This window comes from Tachysurus vachellii, chromosome 6, assembly GCF_030014155.1.
Source record: "Tachysurus vachellii isolate PV-2020 chromosome 6, HZAU_Pvac_v1, whole genome shotgun sequence".
Taxonomy (NCBI): domain Eukaryota; kingdom Metazoa; phylum Chordata; class Actinopteri; order Siluriformes; family Bagridae; genus Tachysurus; species Tachysurus vachellii.
Window position 1 is genome coordinate 8,264,387 of NC_083465.1, and position 21,957 is coordinate 8,286,343.

The 21,957-nt window shown below is 36.8% G+C and overlaps 1 protein-coding gene across 2 annotated transcripts in view; it reads right to left on the minus strand.

Moving 5' to 3' along the window:
• The window catches only part of arid4b (AT-rich interaction domain 4B), an 86,528-nt gene that overhangs the window by 59,883 nt on the left and 4,688 nt on the right, over positions 1-21,957 (minus strand). For both annotated transcript variants that reach the window (XM_060871999.1, XM_060872000.1), the window contains exons 3-5: positions 8,963-9,073; positions 6,319-6,384; positions 171-261 (exon numbers count right to left, since the gene is read on the minus strand). In XM_060871999.1, the coding sequence (XP_060727982.1) occupies positions 171-261; positions 6,319-6,384; positions 8,963-9,073 (268 nt within the window). The remainder of the gene's footprint in view (positions 1-170; positions 262-6,318; positions 6,385-8,962; positions 9,074-21,957) is intronic.

Here is a 21,957-nt window from a genome sequence, read left to right on the forward strand (position 1 = left end):
AATCACTTTCATGGTTACAACATAAAAACAGTCCTCTCTCACTTATCTCTGAAACAGACATAAGCCACTTTTGTTTACAAACTGCTACAACACAAAATTCTATCTGAATTTAGACAGATACGGCTCAGGATATACAAAGCCAAATCAGTTTTTGATTTCCTCCCACTTACCGACTGTGTACAGACTAGCATCTGTGAGCTTGTTGATGGTAGCTTCCTGGTAGATTCCATCTTGGTTTTTGACTTCAACCACAGCACCAACCTAAAAGCCAGGAAAGCTTTAATTTGTCTGTTCTATTTACTTTAAAAACATTGGGGTTTCCTCAGCCATGTGCTTAATGAAAAAGTCCTCCCTGAAAAAAATGCATATCAATATTTATTTATTTAATTCAGAGTTTCCTGTTTAGTTTCAATTGACAAATTTGTTCATTGACAAGGTGATCTGCTTTCACTTTGGTAAATTACATCATACATTACTCAAAATGCAGTTAAACTACCTACTAATAGACATGCCAGCAGGCATTCATCTCTTAAAAGAAAGTGATGCAGCAGTGTTTAATTCCTTTAATCTGTTCATCTCCCTGATCTTTTAATCTGTAAGATCTGCTCAAATAGATAAGGTTCCAAAGGCTTAACTTTCATGCTAATGATCTGGTGATTGTCATCTGAGTGATCATTAACTAGAATAGAAGTTTTATATAGCTGTACTGCACTGTGGAACTTTGAGTCCAAAGTTTGTTGTGTCTGCTATTTCTACATTTAATTTCTCATTAATACGTCCGAAAACATTGCACTTTTGTTTTCACCTGGATAATAGCCTAAATATTGTCATTCATGTTTCACATTGTTGAAATGTTTAACCATAACCTAATTAAACACTATTGTAACTGAGCTAATTAATTTCACACCAGTGCAATACTTATCTGCAAACATCTCAGAGAATAATGAAAATACATCATCAACCAATTAATTGGATAGCATCAAAATGGACTAGATTAATAGATAATCACGTTTCAAAAATTTACATAAGGTTTTTTAGCATGAAAGTTTCCTTCAATCATTCTTCTAATGATTTAGCTTCTACAACAGAAACGACACTGTAAAGAGCCCATGAGTTTTAGTCCATTTATTCACTAGTAAGTCAGTCCCTCAAGGATTTCACAATTTATGATCAGAGAAACTGATACAAAATCAAGCACACTGAAATATTTAGTGGAGCTTTAAAATTTCAATATTACTGGATCAAGACACGTTGTGTGACATCCTCACAACACACATTCTGCCAAAGCCCCTTACGATTAACATATCAAACTAACAAAGAAAACTATTATCTGAGCTGTTGTGCTACAAGAACAGTGGTGAAAACAACAATACATCAGAGGTTCCAATTTTATAAAACTGAGCATGAAAGAAACTACAGATCAAAAGATGAATATAAAACGACAGATCAGAATTTATTCGGATCAGCTTATTTACATCTATATATGTTTAAACTTCTTAAACACAGTACTGTTTATTTGAACCAACCCATTTTTAAGTTAGCAAGTAACATCACAGAACAAATGAGCAGTAGTAGCTCAAGTGATTAAGGCTCTGGATTGTTGCTCAAAAGATTGGGGTTAAAGCCCCAGCACTGCCACTGTTGGGTCCCTGAGCAAGGTCCCTGACACTCTCCTTTCCAGGTGTACTGCATCAAGGCTGACCCCTATGCTCTGCTCCTAACCTAAAACTCCTAAAAGTTGAGATGTGTTAAGAAAGAATTTCACTGTGCTGTAATGTATATGGGTAATGTAATCTGTTGGGTAGTATAACAAATCTAGATGTGAGTATCAGAAAATAAATGCTGAAATTCTCACCATAATTTTTTTTTAACTCAAACCAAAATATCTTAAAAGTATAGGGAAAAAAAGAATTGACCTTGCCATTCCCATTGTTTCAACAGAGACTGCATATACAGTGGTGTGAAAAAAATGTTTGCCACAACAAGTAAACCCCCGTAAGTTCAATTTCTCTAGTCACACCCAGGCCTGATTACTGCCACACCTGTTTGCAATCAAGAAATCACTTAAATAAGACCTGACTGACAAAGTAGACCAAAAGATCATCAAAATCTACACATCATGCCGAGATCCAAAGAAATTTAGCAACAAATGAGAAAAAGTAATTGAGATCTATCAATCTGGAAAAGGTTACAAAGCCATTTCTAAAGCATTGGGACTCCAGCGAACCACAGTGAGAGCCATTATCCAAAATGTAACAGTGGCAAACCTTTTCAGGAGTGTCTGACTGACCAAAATTACCCCAAGAGCGCAGCGACAACTCATCCAAAATGTCACAAAAGATCCCGCTGCTGAGCAAAAAGAACATAAAGGCTAGTCTCAGATTTGCTAGAAAACATCTTGATTCCCCAAGACTTTTAGGAAAATACTCTGTGGACTGACAAGACAAAAGTTGAACATTTTGGAAGGTGTGTCCCCCATTACATCTGGCGTAAAAGTAACACCGCATTTCAGAAAAAGAACATCATACCATGAGTAAAATATGGTTGCGGTAGTGTGATGTTCTGGGGCTGCTTCAGAACCTGGAAGACTTGCTGTGATAAATGGAACCATGAATTCTGCTGTCTACCAAAACATCCTGAAGGACAATGTGCGGCCATCTGTTCGTGAACTCAAGCTGAAGCGAACTTGGGTTCTGCAGCAGGACAATGATCCAAAACACACCAGCAAGTCCACCTCTGAATGGCTGAAGAAAAACAAAATGATGACTTTGGAGAGGCCTAGTCAAAGTCCTGACCTGAATCCTATTGAGATGCTGTGGCATGACCTTAAAAAGGCAGTTTATGCTAGAAAACCATCCAATGTGGCTGAATTACAACAATTCTGGTGAGTGATGAGTTTACCAAAATTCCTCCAAAGCGCTGTAACAGACTCATTGCAAGTTATTGCAAACGCTTGATTATAGGTCTTGCTGCTAAGGGTGACCCAACCAGTTATTAGGTTTAGGGGGCAAGCACTTTTTCACACAGGGCCATGTAGGTTTGAATTTTGTTTTCCCTTAATAATCAAAACCTTCATTTAAAAACTGCATGTTGTGTTTACCCGTGTTATCTTTGACTAATATTTAAATTTGTTTGATGATCTGAAACATTAGTGTGTCAAACATGCAAAAAAAATTAAAAACATCAGGAAGGGGCAAACACTTTCACGCCACTGTATACATGGATTAGCATTGGGTTGAAACCACATGCCTAAAACTAAGTCCCCTTTGTGCTGCCAAAACAGCTCTGACCCCTCAAGGCAAGGACTCCACATTTAATTTGTCAACACCTTTAACTCTATAGCCCATGTAGTCTGAGGTCTTCTGATCCAATTCCACAGAAAAGCTACTGTACCATAAACTAATAAAAAAAATTATGTTTTCTATGATAGAAAGGTATCAGGACACACAGTGCATCCCAGATTGTTACTTGCTACACTCCACCACCGGAAGCGCCTAAAATATGAACAAAATCATGAGAACTGGACAATAGAACAAAGTAAGTAGATGGCCTGGCCTTATAAATCACATTTTCATTTAGATTGTGTGTGTGGCCAGGTGCGTGTGCATCGCTTACCTGCGAAAAAAACGGAATTAGGATGCACTGAGGAAAGTCAATGGAGGCAGTGTGATGATCTGGACAATGATCTGTTGGGAAACCTTGAGTCCTGTCTCTCATATGGTTACTTTGCACATTTTACTTTGACACACATCACCTACCTAAATATATTCTCTAATGGCAATTGCCTCTTTCAGCATCTTAGTGCCAGATACCAAAGCACACCTTCAGAGGTCTTATTGAGTCCATGCCTCTATTGGGCAGAGCTGTTTTGGGGTCATACACAATAACTTGGACATCTGAAAAATCACACAACTTTCTGTCCTTATTGAACATTTGTATTACAATGCTTGTTGTTGTTATAATAACCTCCACTCTTTTAAGAAGCGTTTACTCTAGATTTTAAATTTTAGATTGGAATTTGTTCCCAATAAGCCACAATTACATTATTGAGGTCAGACATTGCTGCAATACTAATTGCACACCAGGCCTTCTTTTTTTTCTTTCATTGTGGACACTGTGCGTGCCACTCAAGTTCTTTCACACTAGTTTTGGGAAACCATGATCTGTATAAACCTTGCTTTGTGTACAGGGACAATTGTCATACCAACACAGATTTGGGCTAGGCCCGTAAGTTCCAGTAAAGTGTAATTCTTAATACAACAACATACAAGGTAGTCTGGGTTAAGGCCCCCATACAATAAGTCGAAAAATTAACGCCCCTTTTCACCAAAGCAGACATGAATTTACATGTCAATCTTGAGGTACAAACAGGCTGCTTGTAAAGATTGAAATTTTATTGGATTGTTTTTCATGGAAATGAAAAAAATTACATGATAATTCTATTTAAATTTTTACACAGTTTTCTCTAAAGAAAACATTATACATATACAACTATGCTTATACATTTACATTTTTATGCTTGGCAATATATTTAAGCTAGATGTGTATTCATAAACGTTTGAGTTTATGACAATAAAATGTTTAATCCTAAAAAAGAGTTAAGAATATTTAGAAGAAAACACAATGTTTTGTCAAAACATTGTGATAAACATGTTTTGATGAATAAGCTGCAAGAGAAGGCAAGAAACTGCCTAAAAATACCACAGGTTTCTCATCTGTTTCTCTTTCTTAGACGGCCTATTTAGATTAATTCATTTATAAAGTGTGAGCAAGTCAAATGAATCTTAATTAAGCTGGTTTGTCATGCACTGAAGGAGTTGAAGAAATCAAGGAACAAAGATGAGCTTTTTCAGGCAACTGTGACACTGGGACAGAACAGTGAGCACTTTCAACATAAATCATGGATATATAATTTTTATACAAAAAATAAATCTTAATATACAGTTTTCTATCTACATCTACAATATGCCTCCCCAACTCTTGAAAAGCACCAGCAATTGCCAATAAAAACAATGGGACTGAAAGGGAGCTGATGACCTAGTTGAGTGATATACCTAGTTTTGTTAAGTACCATATTAATTGAAAACCCCTGCATCAATGCATAAGTTGCAAAAGAAATATCAGATAGGCAGAATCCAATTAGTAAGAATCTTTTACTAGCTCTTTTACATTAACTCCGAACACAAGTGCCATATAGAGATATGTACTCTGCCCCCTCTTGTACTCCTTGCTCATGTATAACCGTTTACCAAACCCAGCTCTGATATTATTTTCAAGCTTTCTGTTAATACAACCATCCTGAGCCTTATAACACAGAGATAGGCAGCTTACATAAAAGATCAGATATGTGTCACAATGGTCGCACAACAACAGCCTCTTTCTTGACATTAGTAATAGTGGAACGCAGGATTTCCCAGAAAAGAGAATACACACTCAAACAGAGCTGCTGTGGAAAGAACGTACACCTCACCAATGACCTAACCTGTTCCTTTCTCAAAGATATGGCCATAAGGTCTGCCCACTAGAGACTATTTCCCTTGATAACTGAAGTAGTTTAGACTGATCCATAAACCCTCACCAGTTTCTGCCACGGTACCATAAAGATTGTCTTGTGTAGATAGATCACTGTATGGTAAGGCAGATGCTCCACCCACAAACACTTCAGAAAGTGGTGAGAACAGCAGAACTCATCATGACCGACAAATCTCCATTCATCTAGTACATCACCAGTCACTGTGCGAGAGTAAGGTCACAAAATCACCCAGCACACAGTCTGTTTTCCAGATTTTTTTCCATCTGATTTTAAACAGCAGCATAGTAATCAATAACCGTAGATTTTTAATGCGATAATCTTTGTGTGATCCTTTCCCTACCAAGTAAAATCTCTTAGTATGATAAAGCAAATACTTGTTCTTTGTATCAATAGTTTGACTGAAAGATATTTCCCTATTTTTACCGATTTAACACTTTGAGTTTCAACTATTTTTATATCTCCTGGACTGAGAAAAGAAAAATCTAAGGAGATTGTCCTACAGTCAATTCTAGGATATCCTAAAACAAGGTCTATCTCACAGGCTTTCTACTAGATAGTGGACATTTGCAATAAAGCTCCTGCACATGGATCCTAACCTTTTAATTGTTTTTGTCTGTCTGCATTAATAAGGACCATTCTGATGCTTTTTTCTGTATCCTAAAGATCATCAATTAATAATAAATAATAAAGATGTAATTATTATTTCTATATATAATTTCTGTACAAAAAAACATGGTACCTTTTAGACTTTTCTAAACATTTTAGACTTTCTAACATTATCTTACCTTCAGACTTCCTTTTATGTGCTCATCATGCACCTCAGCAGTGGAGGAGTCGGGTCTGAAGGTCACCTGTGTGGATTAAAAAATAATAATTAATAAATAAACAAACAAATTGATACATAATGAAATAAATGGATAAATGGAACTTTCCATTCCCATAATTCAAATGACCTTTCTAAAAAGGGAAGGATTAGGAAAGATAAGAAATAAAGAAAGGAAAAGTAAAAATACATAAGAATATTGACCGGAAAACAGATTCTAAAGATTCCAAAAGGTATAATGATCAGCACTCTGTGATCAAAACTCACAGACATAACAATAATCCTTGGTGATAACCATCTTACCTTTGGTGTTTCAGAATTATAAATCATATTCCAATATAAAACTCTATTCAGTTCTTGTAATCCCATGCCTGTGTTGCTAAAAAAACCTGTGAAGTTAGTTCCTGTGTCTGTGAGAGACTTACAAACGAAGGGTGGTGATTGGCCATCAGCCGTCACACACTAACTTTAATGCCTTACTATTGGTTTGAATTAGTTGAAATTGGGTCCATATGCGAGTCAAACATCCAAATCGGCCAAGGGGATCTCGAGTAGGGTTGCAAAGGGGCAGAAAGTTTCCGGTAAATTTCCAGTAAATTTCCGTAAACTTTCCACGGGAATTTAATTTGGGGAATTTTGGAAATATTCCAAATTGGAAACTTTACGGGAATTTATTGGAATTTATGGGAATTATTTGGAAATATAGGGAAATGTATATAAACTATATCATATACAAACATAAATAAACATTTTGTTTGGTCATAAGCAGACATGCATACAAGGTAATACAAATTTTAAAAATGGCGTCTTGACTGATTTAATTGTAAGTAGAACTTTAATTGATTCTTTCATTGAGTAACACAAAAGCATAATAAACATTATTATGCTTATAATAAACATAATAAATGTAATAATTGTAATAAACATATTTCCCTATAATTGCTGTAAAATGAAAGCATCCCCCACCCTTGCCCTTTTAAAAAAGTCCCAATTATGTAAAATGAAGCATTTATTCTCAAGCTTATTAGGTCTCTGGTTTTGGCATTTTTCCTCTCAATCCTTGCAGGTCTCAATGGCTTCTTCCTGGACCTCATCAACATCCTCCATGTCCATTGGAGGTGAACCCCCTCCTTAATTGATATATGGAGGATTTTTTTTTTATCATTTCAGGGGGAGTGAGTATGTGGGGGAGGGTCATCAAATTATCTGTGCATGTGGTAACCCTCCTAATTTACTGCTTATTAAGAGTTAGTAAGGTAGTTATTAAGTTTAGGTATTGGGTACAATTAAGAATGTAAAATAAGGCAATGCAGAATAAGGCATTAATATGTGCTTAATAAGTACTAATAAATAGCCAATATTCGATTAATATTCATGCTAATAAGCAACTAGACTAAAATGACCCTGAAATAAAGTGTTACTCTGCATGTTATGGAAGAATGCAAGTACATGCAGGGGGTGTGGCCTCAATGGCCCTCCAGTAAGTAGTGTGCTGTGTGCAAGTGACCGAGGAATTCAGGGTACAAATTCAACTTAAACTGCATTAAATCGTATTGTTTTAAACACAATTATGCTGCAAGATGTTTTTTTAAACTACATTTAAGTTCCTTGTTATAGGCAACTCTGCATTTTTTAAAAATTCCCAATTTATTTCCATATATTCCCATTAATTCCCATATATTCCCGTTAATTCCCATGGAAAGTTTCCAGCCTTGAAAATTCCCGGAATTTTGCAACCCTAATCTCGAGCAAACGTTGTTTGGAAAAAACAACTTTTAAATCCCATTTTAAATTCAATGATGCACTTATCTACAGAATTTAATAACGTTTTTGCTTTCTTAATATTTGCAAACACTTAGCAAAAGGAATACTGTGTGTACTACACAAGCACACTGTGTGTGTACAATCAACAAACAGCGTGGTTAAAAGCTGTTAAATATTAGACAGGAATACCTTATATCAGCTGAAAGGTATGTTCACATGTTTATTATCATTCAGTTTTGCTTATTTGGTTCAAAGTTTTCAGTTTTTATTTGCGGAAGTGCTGACTTGCTTTCAGAGCTCAATTGTGCGTCAGATGTGACATGAATCACGTTACTGAATTTATATATAACACTTCTGCAGCAATCTCACGTGTTACCTTTATTTTGATATCAGAATTCATACACCTTGTAGTATTTGAGATATACTCGTTTTAAATTGAGCAGGTGGTTTTCAAACAAGAGGGTCAAAAATAGGCCTAGGAATGAAGGGTTTAATTTAAAGCAAAAACAGTAATTAAACAAGGAAGCATTTAAATTTGTCAAGTATTACTTTATATGAATACTATATGTAGGTTTACTTTTAAACTTCTCTCAAATCATTTGAATGTGTTTGTTGGTAGGTTTATGTTGTGAATAATACACACAGAGTTTACTGTTTTAATCAAATTATCTTTGAATTGTAGATGATGAATGTCACTTAATTTTTAGTTTGCATTTTTAATTAAGCTTGATTCACCTACAGAGGGATTCACTTCATATGCATTTTTAGTCAATTAACTTTAATAAATTTAACCTTTACCATTAAGTAACATTTCAGACCTGTTTTTCAGTGTATTGTCTTACCTTGGCCTTGACAAGTTTCTTGGCAGTCTTGATCTTGGCCTCACAAAATGCCCCACGGTACTTGGCACTCACGTCAGTGCCAACAGTCAGGTATGCAGGCTCCTCAAGAGTCTGTAATGAGATATGGAACAATATATGTAAACAGAATAATAAAATATGCCATCATTAAATGGCTCTAATAAACAGCTGCACTTCACTGATCACACAAACATAAAAAAAAAAAAATCAAATCAATAACCAATATAATGTGCTTTGTATTTATAAACATTAGAGTTTAATGCTAACAATATGCACTTGGGGTCTTAAATGACTCCACTGAGTGGTATTTATTTAGTCCAAAAGATCTTTGTCATTACAGGCCAACAGAACACACTGGTATTACACATCAAAATTCTAGTATTGTGGCAAGCCCCGTATGGAACAAACAGCCAATGTTGGTCAGCAACACAAAAATGCCTTGGAAATATCAATGATGGGGGAAGGTTTTCAATGTTACAAGTAATTCAAAAGCCAATTATCTCCCAATTCCATTATAAATCCTATAACTTTCAAGTAAAAGCCACCTGACTAGACTAGTCTGAATTCTAAATCTAAATAAACTCACTGGATCTGTGTATGTATTGTACCATCAATAATGTGAATGAGCCATTGGTTCTGCAAACCAATGTATTTACTGTATGCCACTTTAGGTCTAAAACATGTCACAAAGCAATTTTTGATTATGCCACAAGGCATTGTTAAAAAGCAAAATGCACAATAAATTTCATAAAATAAACAAAATAAACCAGGTCTTATATATCATAACATTTAATAAATCATTAACTTTGTTTTAAGTTCAATCAAACAGGAATAAAACCTGAATGGGATTCCAGTCCATCATTGGCTGCATGTACACACATTTACACCTAAGGTCATCTGAACTTGTTAAGAAAAATTAGTTTGCTATAATGAAAATGTAAAAAAAAAAAAAAATTACAATTCCTAGTCCCTTGACTTTCAGGAAGATAAAGTAATAACTTTAGGGTTGTGATCAAGAAGCATGGTGCAGACTTTGTTCAAAATGTTCTTCACTTCCACAATTGAATTTCTCTCCCTTTCCATCTCTTGAATGTGTGAATTAAACACACGATTGAGTGCATGTGCCAGAGGTAAATATCACTGAACTAATCTTCAAAAATCTTCTTGATCATGTTTTTTTCCCTGTAACAAAAAGAATGCTTTCAAGGCTGGAAACATCTGTAGCAGCTTCTCAATAGCTGGGAATAATGACAGCCATCATGCCTTGCTGTGAGAAAGGAGAACGAGACAAAAACACAGGAACTTTCTTTGTAAATCATCTGTGCAAGGCGTGGCCTAAAGAGAAGGTTGAATGCAAGGTTGAAGGTAATGCAAATACGCATAGAATAAACAACGACTGTAGAAAGGAAAAAGCCGAATCCTGGCCGGATGCATTTTTTTAGTCCCAGAAAGTTTTGTACATTTTAGTCAATTGCACAATTTTTGCACGATTCATTACAATACCTCATATAACTGCACTATTATATTAAGTGCTCATTCCAGCATTTTTGCACATGCCCTATAGAACATACAGTATGTATACTGGTCGTCGCTGCTATTGTGTATTGTTTTTTGTGTAATGTCTTGTATTGTTTGTTTGCTCTGTCGTTTGTCCTGCACTGTCTTTTGTCTTGCACTGTTTGCACCAGGTTGCACAGATGCACTTAATGTGGCTAGGACTAACTTTCTTAAGTGCTTAGCTCTGTGCTGTTTTATGTAGCACCATGGTCCTGGAGAAAAGTTGTCTCAGTTCACTGTGTACTGCATATATATATATATATATATATATATATATATATATATATATATATATATATATATATATATATATATATATATATATATCTATGGCTGAAATGACAATAAAAGCTTCTTGACTGTTCAGGAAAAAGAGGACATATGGTCACCCTAAGAAACTGATCATATTGATTATTATTCAAATCATAGCCATTCATGGCTAGAAACCTGATGAAGCAAATTTCTCAATTTTCCACCAAACTTTCTTGGAGGAATAGCCATACTGTCTCTTCCCTATAAATCACACTTTCCGCTAAGCATGCTATGCTGCTTAGTTACACAATATGAGCAGAGGTTTGAAAAAATTAGGCTGGCTGACTTCATGTATCCCAGAGGAAGTATGTGAAAGCCTTCACCCTCCCTAATTGGAAGCTGTTATATTATATAAAATAAGTGACAGGTGTGTGTAAAATAGTAGATAAATTTGACTATATTCAAATGTGGGGCAAATTATTGCTCAGTTTGGCAAATTAGATGAATTTCTCATCTGTGATAAACTCTCCAATATTAGATTTGACCCCAGGTACAAAATAACTTGTAAATTTGACTGAAGACATTGTCTATATGGGAAGGGTATAATTTTTTTGATTAAATACCTATTTACATTTTAGTCACAATCTAGAGATCTGATCAGTACATTATTTAGGAATGGAAATATTGGATACCAAATTGGCAAACATGTAAAGACTAGCTTTCTCTTACTGATTGAATATATGCAGTTTCTAAGAACTGTAATTCAATTAAAATTAAAAAAAAAAAAAAAAATTGCTCCTCTCTGTCAAAGTTGCATGTGCATAACGTTTTATCAACACAAACATTCAGCTTTGAAAGTCAGGGTGCACTTTGAAAAGACAAAAGTCTAAATATAGACTCTTACCATTTGGATTAAAGGTCTTACATACAGTTTTTAATGACAATTACTATAAAGCATATCAAAGACAAAACTTTTCACACTGTTGCACACAAAGCTTTCTCAGGATTGCTGAATCTGCAATTCTCCGAGGCATATCTGCAAAATCTCAAACCCTGTATTGAAAATAGGGTTGCAAAATTCCGGGAATTTTCAAGGCTGGAAACTTTCCATGGGAATTAACGGGAATATATGGGAATAAACTGGGAATTTAAAAAAAATTCAGAGTTGCCTATAACAAGGAACTTAAATGTAGTTAAAAAAAATCTTGAAGCATAATTTTGTTTAAAACAACAAGATTTAATGCAGTTTAAGTTGAATCTGTACCCTGAATTCCTCGGTCACTTGCACACAGCACACTGCTTACTGGAGCGCCATTGAGGCCAAACCCCCTGCATGTGCTTGCATTCTTACATAACATGCACAGTAACACTATTTTAGGGTCATTTAAATAGTTGCTTATTATCATGAATATTAATAGAATATTGGCTATTTATTAGTACTTATTAAGCACATATTAATGCCTTATTCTGCATTACCTTATTCTACATTCTTAATTGTACCCAATACCTAAACTTAATAACTACCTTACTAACTCTTAATAAGCAGTAAAATTAGGAGTGTTACCACATGCACAGATTATGTGATGACCCCCCTCACACACTCACTCCCCCTGAAATTAAAAAAACATCCTCCATATATCACTTAAGGGGGGGATTCACCTCCATTTTCCAGGCATTGACTACCACAGAAGCAGAGACCTAATAAGCTTGAGAACAAATGCTTCATTTTACATTTTGATTGGGACTTTTTTAGAAGTGCAAGGGTGGGGGGTGCTTTCATTTTACAGCAATGATAGGGAAATATGTTTATTACAATTATTAAGTTTATTATGTTTATTATAAGCATAATAATGTTTATTATGCTTTTGTGTTACTTAATGAAATAATCAATTAAAATTCTACTTACAATTAAATCAGTCAAGACGTCATTTTTAAAATTTGTATTACCTTGCATGTATGTCTGCTTATGACCAATCAAAATGTTTATTTATGTTTGTATATGATATAGTTTATATACATTTCCTTATATTTCCAAATAATTCCCATAAATTCCCGTAAATTCCCATAAATCCCGTAAAGTTTCCAATTTGGCATATTCCCAAAATTCCCCAGATTAAGTTCCCATGGAAAGTTTCGGGAAATTTACCGGAAACTTTCCGCCCCTTTACAAAAATTGTAAATTGACCCTAATTGTAAATGGCTTGCAAAGTAACGTTCCATTTATCTTTTTACTTACGGCACCAGACTCAATGAACCATACTCAACAACCCAAACATGTATATCTCAAAATAGTGGAAAATATTGGCAATGGGTTGCATTGGTGGCAAATCATAAAAGGGATCAAGACTTGCACAGCTGTCTACAACTAGGAACAAGTATATGACGTCAGGAGCATGTGGAGAGGGCTGAGTACTATAATATGCTCACTGATGACACTGATGCTAAAATTGCTCTGGTAAAGAACTGAAGTACCTTCTAAGAATGTTCTAGTATTCACATTAATGACTGAACTAGCACTAGCCACCAAGCTAAAGAATAGAATGTAATTTAAATTACAGAACACTACACGAACCATGGAATGTGATGTCAGGAGAGCCTTGAGGAAGGTGAATATACTGAAAGCTGCTGGACACAAAAGTGGCTACTTTATACAGAGAGAGATTTTGACCACCTGGAAGGCTTATTTTAATCCTTACTTAAAAATTTGCTTTGATGAGGGGATGGTGGCATCAAAGGCTCTGTACTGGCTACACATTGTTTCTGGACAATTTTTACACCAGCCTCGTTCTCTTTCAGAATTCAAAATCAAAAAGATTGTTGTGGGACCACACTGAAAAGCCACATTGGTTTTCCAGAAAATACAGCAAATGAGATCTAGGGATTCATTAGACAAGACAATTTACTTTTTGTGGAATGGATGAACACTTCATGTTACATTGTGCTCTACAGTGCATGAAGCCTTAAGTAGAAAAACTGTCAAATGCAAAGTAAAGCAGGCAGAAGCATGGCAGATGAGGGATAACCAGGTTCCTGATGCTGTAGTGGATTACAACCAAAATGGCAGTGTGGATTTATCAGACGCACTCTGTGGTGGACACTGTAATAACCAGTGTGCGTCTGATAAATGCCAGTTTGCAAACTGTCAAGTTTTAAAGTTGACAAAACTGGAAATTTCTTTATTTTTCTTTTCCCACCTTCTTTTACTCTGGCCTCCAGAGTTACCTTTATGTTGCTACCAGAATTATTCAAATACACCTTGAGAAACCTCAGATAGCACAGGAATGCCAAAATTTGCCAGAATGGCACACTACGAAGCCTGCCAAAACATTTCTCTGCAAAAACATCTCTATAACATCTCTGATACACCATAGATAAATCAATTTTAACTCAAATCAATGGTAAGATGTTATAAAATAGCTTTGAAGCTTTTAGGCTTCGTCTACATGAATTCAGAAGATTTTGTCAGGCATAAGTATTTTTTTTTTCTTTTTTTGCTGTGTTCCATCTTCTCTCACTCTGACCTCGTAATACACATTGTTGCTTGAAATTTTGTGTACCCTTTAGAAATTCTTATATTTCTGCATAAATATGACCCAAAACATCAGATTTTCTTACAAGTTCTGAAAGTAAACAAAGTGAACATAATCAAACAAATGAGCCAGAAATTGAGAAAAATTATCCAGCATTACATATCTGTGATTTGCAAAAGTATGTGAACCTTTGATTTCAGTATAAGCTTCAACAATGGGCTATTGGGATATACTGTATATATGGGTGTCCTCCAATGAATTGCTTGCATCATGTCCTTCCACATCTTTCCTTTTGTATTAAAGTTAGGACATTGACTTGGCCATTTCCAAAACATTATCTTTGTTCCTCATTAATCATTCTTTGGTAGACATACTTGGGTGCTTGTGTCCTTGTCTTGGTATATGACCCAATCTTTTCTTGGGATTCAGCTCATGGACAGATGTCCTGCCATTTTCCTTTAGAATTTTCTGGTATAATTTTTAATTCATTGTTCCATCAATGATGGCAAGCTGTCCTGACCCAGATGTAGCAATATAGGTCCAAAGCATGATACTACCTCCACCGCCACCATGTTTCACAGATGGTATAAGATTCTTAAGCTGGAATTCATTATTTTCCTTTCTCCAAATAAAACGCTTCTCATTTTAAACCAAAATTTTGGTCTCATTCCTCCACATATTTTTCCAGTAGTCCTCTGGCTTGTCCTCATGATCTTTAGCAAACTTCATGGGCAGCAGTGTTCTTCTTGGAGAGAAGTGCCTTTCTCCTTGCTTCTCTGCCATGCACACCAAGGTTGTTCAGTGTTCACCTGATGTAGGACTCAAACATTAGCCTCAGAAGTTGCCCTGGGTTCCTTTCTGACCCAAGAGACTATTATACATCTTGCTTTTGAAGTGATCTTTGTTGGTTAATCACTTAAATCATTTTAAATCAGCTTAAATTTCCTCCAATTGTACAGAATCTGCCTTTGTGGAGTCCAAACACTTTAGACATGATTTTGCATCCTTTTCCAGCCTGATGAGCAACAATAACTCTTTCCTCCTCAGAAATCTTCCTTGTTTTTGCCATGATCCACTTCCACAAGCACGTGTCATGACTATCAGACTTTGATATATCTCTGTTCTTTAAATAAAACAGGGCACTTACAGAGACCTGACGGTCATCCCATTAACTGAAATCAGATGGACCATAATTTGACCTTGAAATTAAATTTCAATGCTAGAGGTTCACAATCTTTTTCTAACATCTCTGATACACAGTAGATAATCAATTTAAAAAAATTAAATGATGACATATTATAAAATAGCTTTCTTGAGTTTTTAGGCTTGGAAGGAGACGGTTAGCGGTCTTTTGATTTGAGGGCGCGGGCGCGTGCTAGTGTGGGCTGCAAAATGGAAGGGCGCAATAACAATGGCAATGAGCAAAGAGAAGAAACAAACAGGAGAAAACGACAGAAAATGTCGAAGGTTTTCAAATTGAAAAGTAAAGAAAACGCTGTGGCATGTGTACATTGCAAGATCGAGCTGGCATACCACAACAGCACGTTGTCCATGCTGCAGCATGTTGATATGCTTACCTTTCTTCATTGCCATCACACGCTCCATTAAAGACTTCTCCACAGCATTTTCTCTTCACTACTTAATCCCCCAACTTCACCGGCTTCATCCTCCCTGCCTGCTGAAGACTTTGCTTCCTTTTACAACAAGAAGATTAAGAGAATCTGCCAGACCTTCACTTCTGCCCCGACTACAAATTTCATAGGCAGTTTCACAGCCAGTATTAACCAACTCATTGTCACATTTTTTTGAGGAGATTTTGCAACTCATTCACGCTTAAAATCCTTCGACCTGCCCACTGGATCCACTCCCTTTCACTATGAGCCAGACCATTAAACAAGACCTTGTCTGCCCTTAATCACCACAATCAAACGATCCCAAACATCAAATGTCTACCTAGCTCTTGCAGAACAACCTCCAAAATCCTAACCAGTCTGACTTTAAAGCAGCACATTCCACAGAGTCTGCCCTTTTGGCTGACTCTGAGAAACTACATGCTGCTAGATCAGCCAAGCGGTCATCTGTGCTCATCCACCTCGACCTTTCAGGGCCTTTGATACAGTTAAGTCTCTCTTGTCCACCCTCAGGAGTCTTGGAATTGGTGGATCAGCATGGAAATGTTTGCTTCCTACCTTTAAGGTTGCTAACATCAGGTAACATTGAGGGGAGTGACATCTGTATATGTTTACTAGAACCTGCACTTCATATAATCCCATATTTTTGCACAAAGTACTGTATAATATACAGTATGCACACTAGTTAAAAGTGTATTTTGTGTATTTGTCTTGCAGTGATTTGTCTCATACTGGTTGCACAAGGTTGCAGACAATGCACGTTATGTGGCTAGGACAACTTACTTTTAAGTCCTTAGATCTCTGTTGCTTTATGTAGCTCTGTGCTGTTTTATGTAGCACCATAGTCCTAGAGAAACACTGTCTCATTTCACTATGTATTGCATCAGCTATATATGGTTGAAATGTCAAGAAAAGCTTTTTGACTTGACTTGTGCTTCAGAGCTGCTTTAAAAGTATAAACTCTGGTGTGTTTAAAACTGATGCTCTGAGAGGGTACTGTGGACTTGGAGGAGAATGCTGCAGATGTAACATCATTAAAAAAACACTGTAAAACCTATCCTAATTATAACCCTTGGATCAACTGTGAGGTACAGGCTGTACTCACATCACTTCATTTATCTCAGGTGGCATTGAGAAATTACGGCGAGATACTACCTATGCAAATCAATTAGACCAGCCAAGAGACAATACAGACCAAGGCTGGAGAAACCTAACACCACTGCAGACTACTGGAGCATGTGGTAAGGCTAGCAGCACATCACCAAATACTAGCAGCCAGAGGAGCCAGAAAGCTATTATTACTAATGCCACACTCCCAGATGAGCCTCTTTTTCGAGTGGCTCTCCATAAATCTCCTCATACCCAGATACACTCAGACACTAAGTAGACTAAGTAGACTGACAGAGTAAGAAACTGGAAATCAGGCATCAGAACTGTGAGCACAGGCACCCCTCAAAAGCCGTTTCCTGAGCATGCAGCTGTACTCCCTCTTTACCTATGACTACATGGCCTACCAAACCAACACCAGGATCAAAAAGTTCATGGATTACACCACAGTCATTGGAAAGATCACTGGTAGAGTGTAGACATCATACAGAAGAGAGGTAGCTGGACTGATGGCCTAGTGTCAGGAACATAATCTCTCCTTAAATGCAGACAAGATCAAGGAGATGATTACTGATCCTCTGAAGGAGCAGCACACTCCAATCCACTTCAGTAAGACAGAGGTGGAGCAGGTGAAAACCTTTAAATTCCTCAGAACCTACAGCAGTGTGTACTTCACCTGGTCTCAACACTTAGCAGCTCCCGAGGAAATCCCAGCAGGTACTGAACTACGTAAGTCGGCTGAGGAAATTTGGCTCGTGAACTGTAATCCCCAGCAACTACTACCAATGTACAGTTGAAAAAGTGATCAATTTAATCACAGTGTGGCATTATTCAGGATTGGAAGGCTCTTCAGCATCTGATCTCTGAAGTGGCCTTTCAATTTATATTTCCACCTGCGGCTCGTCTGCCCAGAGTAATAAGAACAGTCCCAAATGCAAGATTCCAGTGTGTCCATTCTTTAATTAAACAACACAAAAGCTAACTAACCAAGATATAACAAGCATGACCAATATAATCATGGTGAACTTGACAAAAGTCCTCGCATGACTACAATAACATTCACATCGATGTCACGAGCATAAGAACAGTGGCGGATATGGAGGTAGCTTTATGTCTTGAGCATGCAGAGCTGCTTCTGGAACAGGCTAACTAATCTATATAGAGTTATATATATAGAGAGAGTTACGTCCCTTTTATTTGTGTGTTTTCTGTTTTGGAAGGTGTCTATGTTTCTGTGCAGGATGAACACCAATTGGTTCCTGAAGTTTAACTGGTGCCAGGAACTGCCTGGTCAGCTGACTCCCTGCTGCCTATAAAGCCTCCACCACCTCTTCCTGCATTAGCTTTTCTTGCTCACTTGCTGTGTTTGTGCTACTCGCTTCCTGCTATTTAGTGTTCTGTGTTAATGTTGGTTGAGAGTTGTCTGTTGTATTAGTGTGTTTAGCCATTCCTTTTAATGCTAACTACTGCCTGTTCTTTTGACTTTGATTCTGGATTGCCCCTGTTTGGACTTTTAACTATTTATTAGCTAACCTGTAAATATTTGTACATAGTATTATTGGGGAGATAGGGAGACCGATGCCATTTTTGTTTGAAAAAAAAAAAAACCGAGTTAGGGATGTAATTGTATTTTTGTTAGCAATGTAGGGAATTTAAAGGGTACAAGAATTAGTTGTTTCTGTTTGTTATTTTGGCTGTTTGCTATAACTTGTCGGCTCCTGAATACATACCCCAGTTGAAATGTGAAATTGTTATTCTCATTAAAAATATTGTTCATTCAGTTAACTCGGTTTCCTCGTACCCTTTCATGTTGCGCCATGTTGTACTGAGAACACCAGCCTGCAATTTTGAAGGTACTCTGACCCGGTCACATTTATAGTCATATTTATCTTTATACTTGGCCAAATTTCCTGCTTCCAACACAAACTTTGATGTGCCAAACTTCAAGCATAACGATATGAATGTCATCACCCAGGCTTTTTATGTATCCAAAGTTATTAACTATAGCATAATTGTTTAAATGTTACCAATTAAACACCTTTTGTCTTCCACCATGACATATTTGAATAAAAATATTTGAGCAGCTGTATGAAAAAACTGTGCACTAAATATTTCTCCTTATAACTTTATAAGTGACTCTATAACTCTATAAGGCTACAGTAATCATTTCTGCTGATAACAGTTTATACTGGATATAGCCTTTGTGCATAATATTCTTTAAGACTATTACAGGTTTATGAGGATTGGTATGCAAACTACTGCATACTTTATTCTAGATAAAAATGTATGTGCAACTTTTTGTCATCTAAAGCTTGCATTGTGTAGTAATTGTGTTCTAACAGAAAAGAAGTGATGCTCAGCATAGAACTCCTATTACTGACAAAAATTGGAGCAATTCACTTAAAACAAGACAGCTACAGAATTGACTTTTTAAAAATGCTGTATTACACAAAACATTTTGTGTAATACAGCATACCTCAGATTCCTCCCCAGTCCAAAGACATGCAATGTGGCTGATTGGCATCTCTAAATCGTGTAGTGCATGAATGGGTGCATTAATGTGTACGGGAGATAACGTTGCAAAATTCTGGGAATTTTCAAGGCTGGAAACTTTAACTTTAATTAATTAAAAAAAAAAAAAAAAGTTGCCTATAACAAGGAACTTGAATGTAGTTTTAGAAAAATCTTGACGCATAATTTTGTTTAAAACAAGATTTTATGCATTTCAAGATTTCTGCATTCCTCGGTCATGGATTCCCCTCCATTTTCTAGGCCTTGACTACCACAGAAGCCACACTTGCTGCATTTGAGCCCAAGGACTACATCAAGTCAAGTAAGTTTTGATTATAAAACTTGGATAAATATATTTGATCTATGGTATTATAGTTTAACCAGCAAATACCAAAATGTGTTTATACAGTAGCTAGCTAGCTAGTAAATCAGATATCTAAATTTAAGCTAACACTGTTTCACTGAAAATTTATGAGGCTCTCTGTCATATAGCTAGCTCAAGCTGTGATGCTCTTTCTGCCTGTTTTCTGTTATCATACAGAATTACTGTACCACCCAAAAGTTTGGACACATTACTATTTTTAATGTTTTTGAAAGAAGTCTCTTATGCTCATCAAGCCTGCATTTATTTGATCAAAAATCCTTAGAAATCATTCATATTAGAAGGCTTTCTGAAGGTTTTTTGATCAAATAAATCCAAGTTTGTTGAGTGCAAGTATCAGGATTCTTTGATGAATAAAAAGTTAAAAATAAACAGATTTATTAAAACAAATAATTTATTTAAAATATAAATCTTTTGTAACAATACACACTACCGTTCCAAGTTTTGGGGTCTTTTTTGTTCTTTCCTTCTTTTTTTTTTAAAGAAATTAATACTTTTATTCAGCAAGATGTCTTAAACTGATAAAAAGTGATAATGGCTCACATCTGATGCTCACAGCCAATGTCTACTGGAGGAGATTTCTGAATGTTCTTCGCCCCACATACACACCTCCCACCAGACATGCTTTATCAACTCATTTGCTGGAAACTGAGTTCAACAGACTTTGACAAAGCAAATTGCAATTGAGTCATCTCTGATAGGCGGTAGAATGTCCAGGGGCAAGGAATTATCAACTACATCACCACCCCTCAACCAGTATTCTATAAGAGCACAAACACAAAGGACAACAGACACACAGGACTCTACATTACCTTGGACCTGAGAAGGTTTTTGGACTAGTAACTGACAATACTGCGAACATGAAGGTTGCTTGGACATCACATGGAGGAGACATACACTCACATAACAATTGGCTGTGCTGCCCATACTGTTAATCTTCTCCTTAACGACATCATGACACTCAAGACAATGGACACACTGTACAAAACAGCAAAACAAGTAGTGAAATATGTGAAAGGCAAACAGGTAGCTTCAGCAATCTTCTTCTCAAAGCAAAAAGAAAAAAAAACAAGAACACCACACTGAAGCTCCCCAGCATCACTCGATGGGGTGGGGTTGTCATCATGTATGACAGTCTGCTAGAGGGGAAGGGGTCTTTGCAAGAGATGGCCATATCCCAGACTGCAGCCATTGAAAGTCCCATCAAAATAATCCTGTTGGATGATGTGTTCTGGGAAAGGGTGGCCAGCAGCCCGAGAATCATCCATCCAATAGCAGCAGCTATTGCCATGATTAAAGGTGATAATGCCATCTTGTCAGATGTTAAATACATGTTTGCTGAGCTCAAACAAGAAATTCACACTGTCCTACCTGCTTCCCTGCTGCTCCAAGCAGAGGAAACTGCAGTGGTCAAATTAATGGAGAAGAGCCAAGAGTTCTGCATAAAGCCAATACACGCAGCAGCATACATGCTGCACCCAAAATGTGAGAAAATCATACTCTCTGCTGAAGAGATCTGCAGTGCTCACACGGTCATAACTGCCATGTCTCACCATCTGGGTCTTGATAAAGGCAAGGTTCTTAGCAGTCTGGCAAAGTACCGTACCAAACAAGGCCTTTGGGAAGGGGATGGGATATGGCAGTCTTGCCAGCATATACCTGCATCTACCTGGTGGAAGAGACTTTGTGGCTCTGAGACCCTTGCACCGGCTGCCTCTATCATCCTTCAAATCCCACCAACATCTGCAACCTCTGAGCATAACTGGTCACTGTTTGGGAACACACACACAAAGGTTCGCAACAGGTTCACAAATGCAAGGGTTGAAAAACCTGTGGCCATCCGGGCAAACCTACAACTCTTTGAGCCTGAAAAAGAGCCATCCTCAACAAGGCTAAACAGTGACACCGAAGATGAAGATAAGTCAGATGTTGGGGAAGTGGACATGGAGGATGTTGAGGTCCAGGAAGAAGCCATTGAGACCTGAAAGGATTGAGAGGAAAAATGCC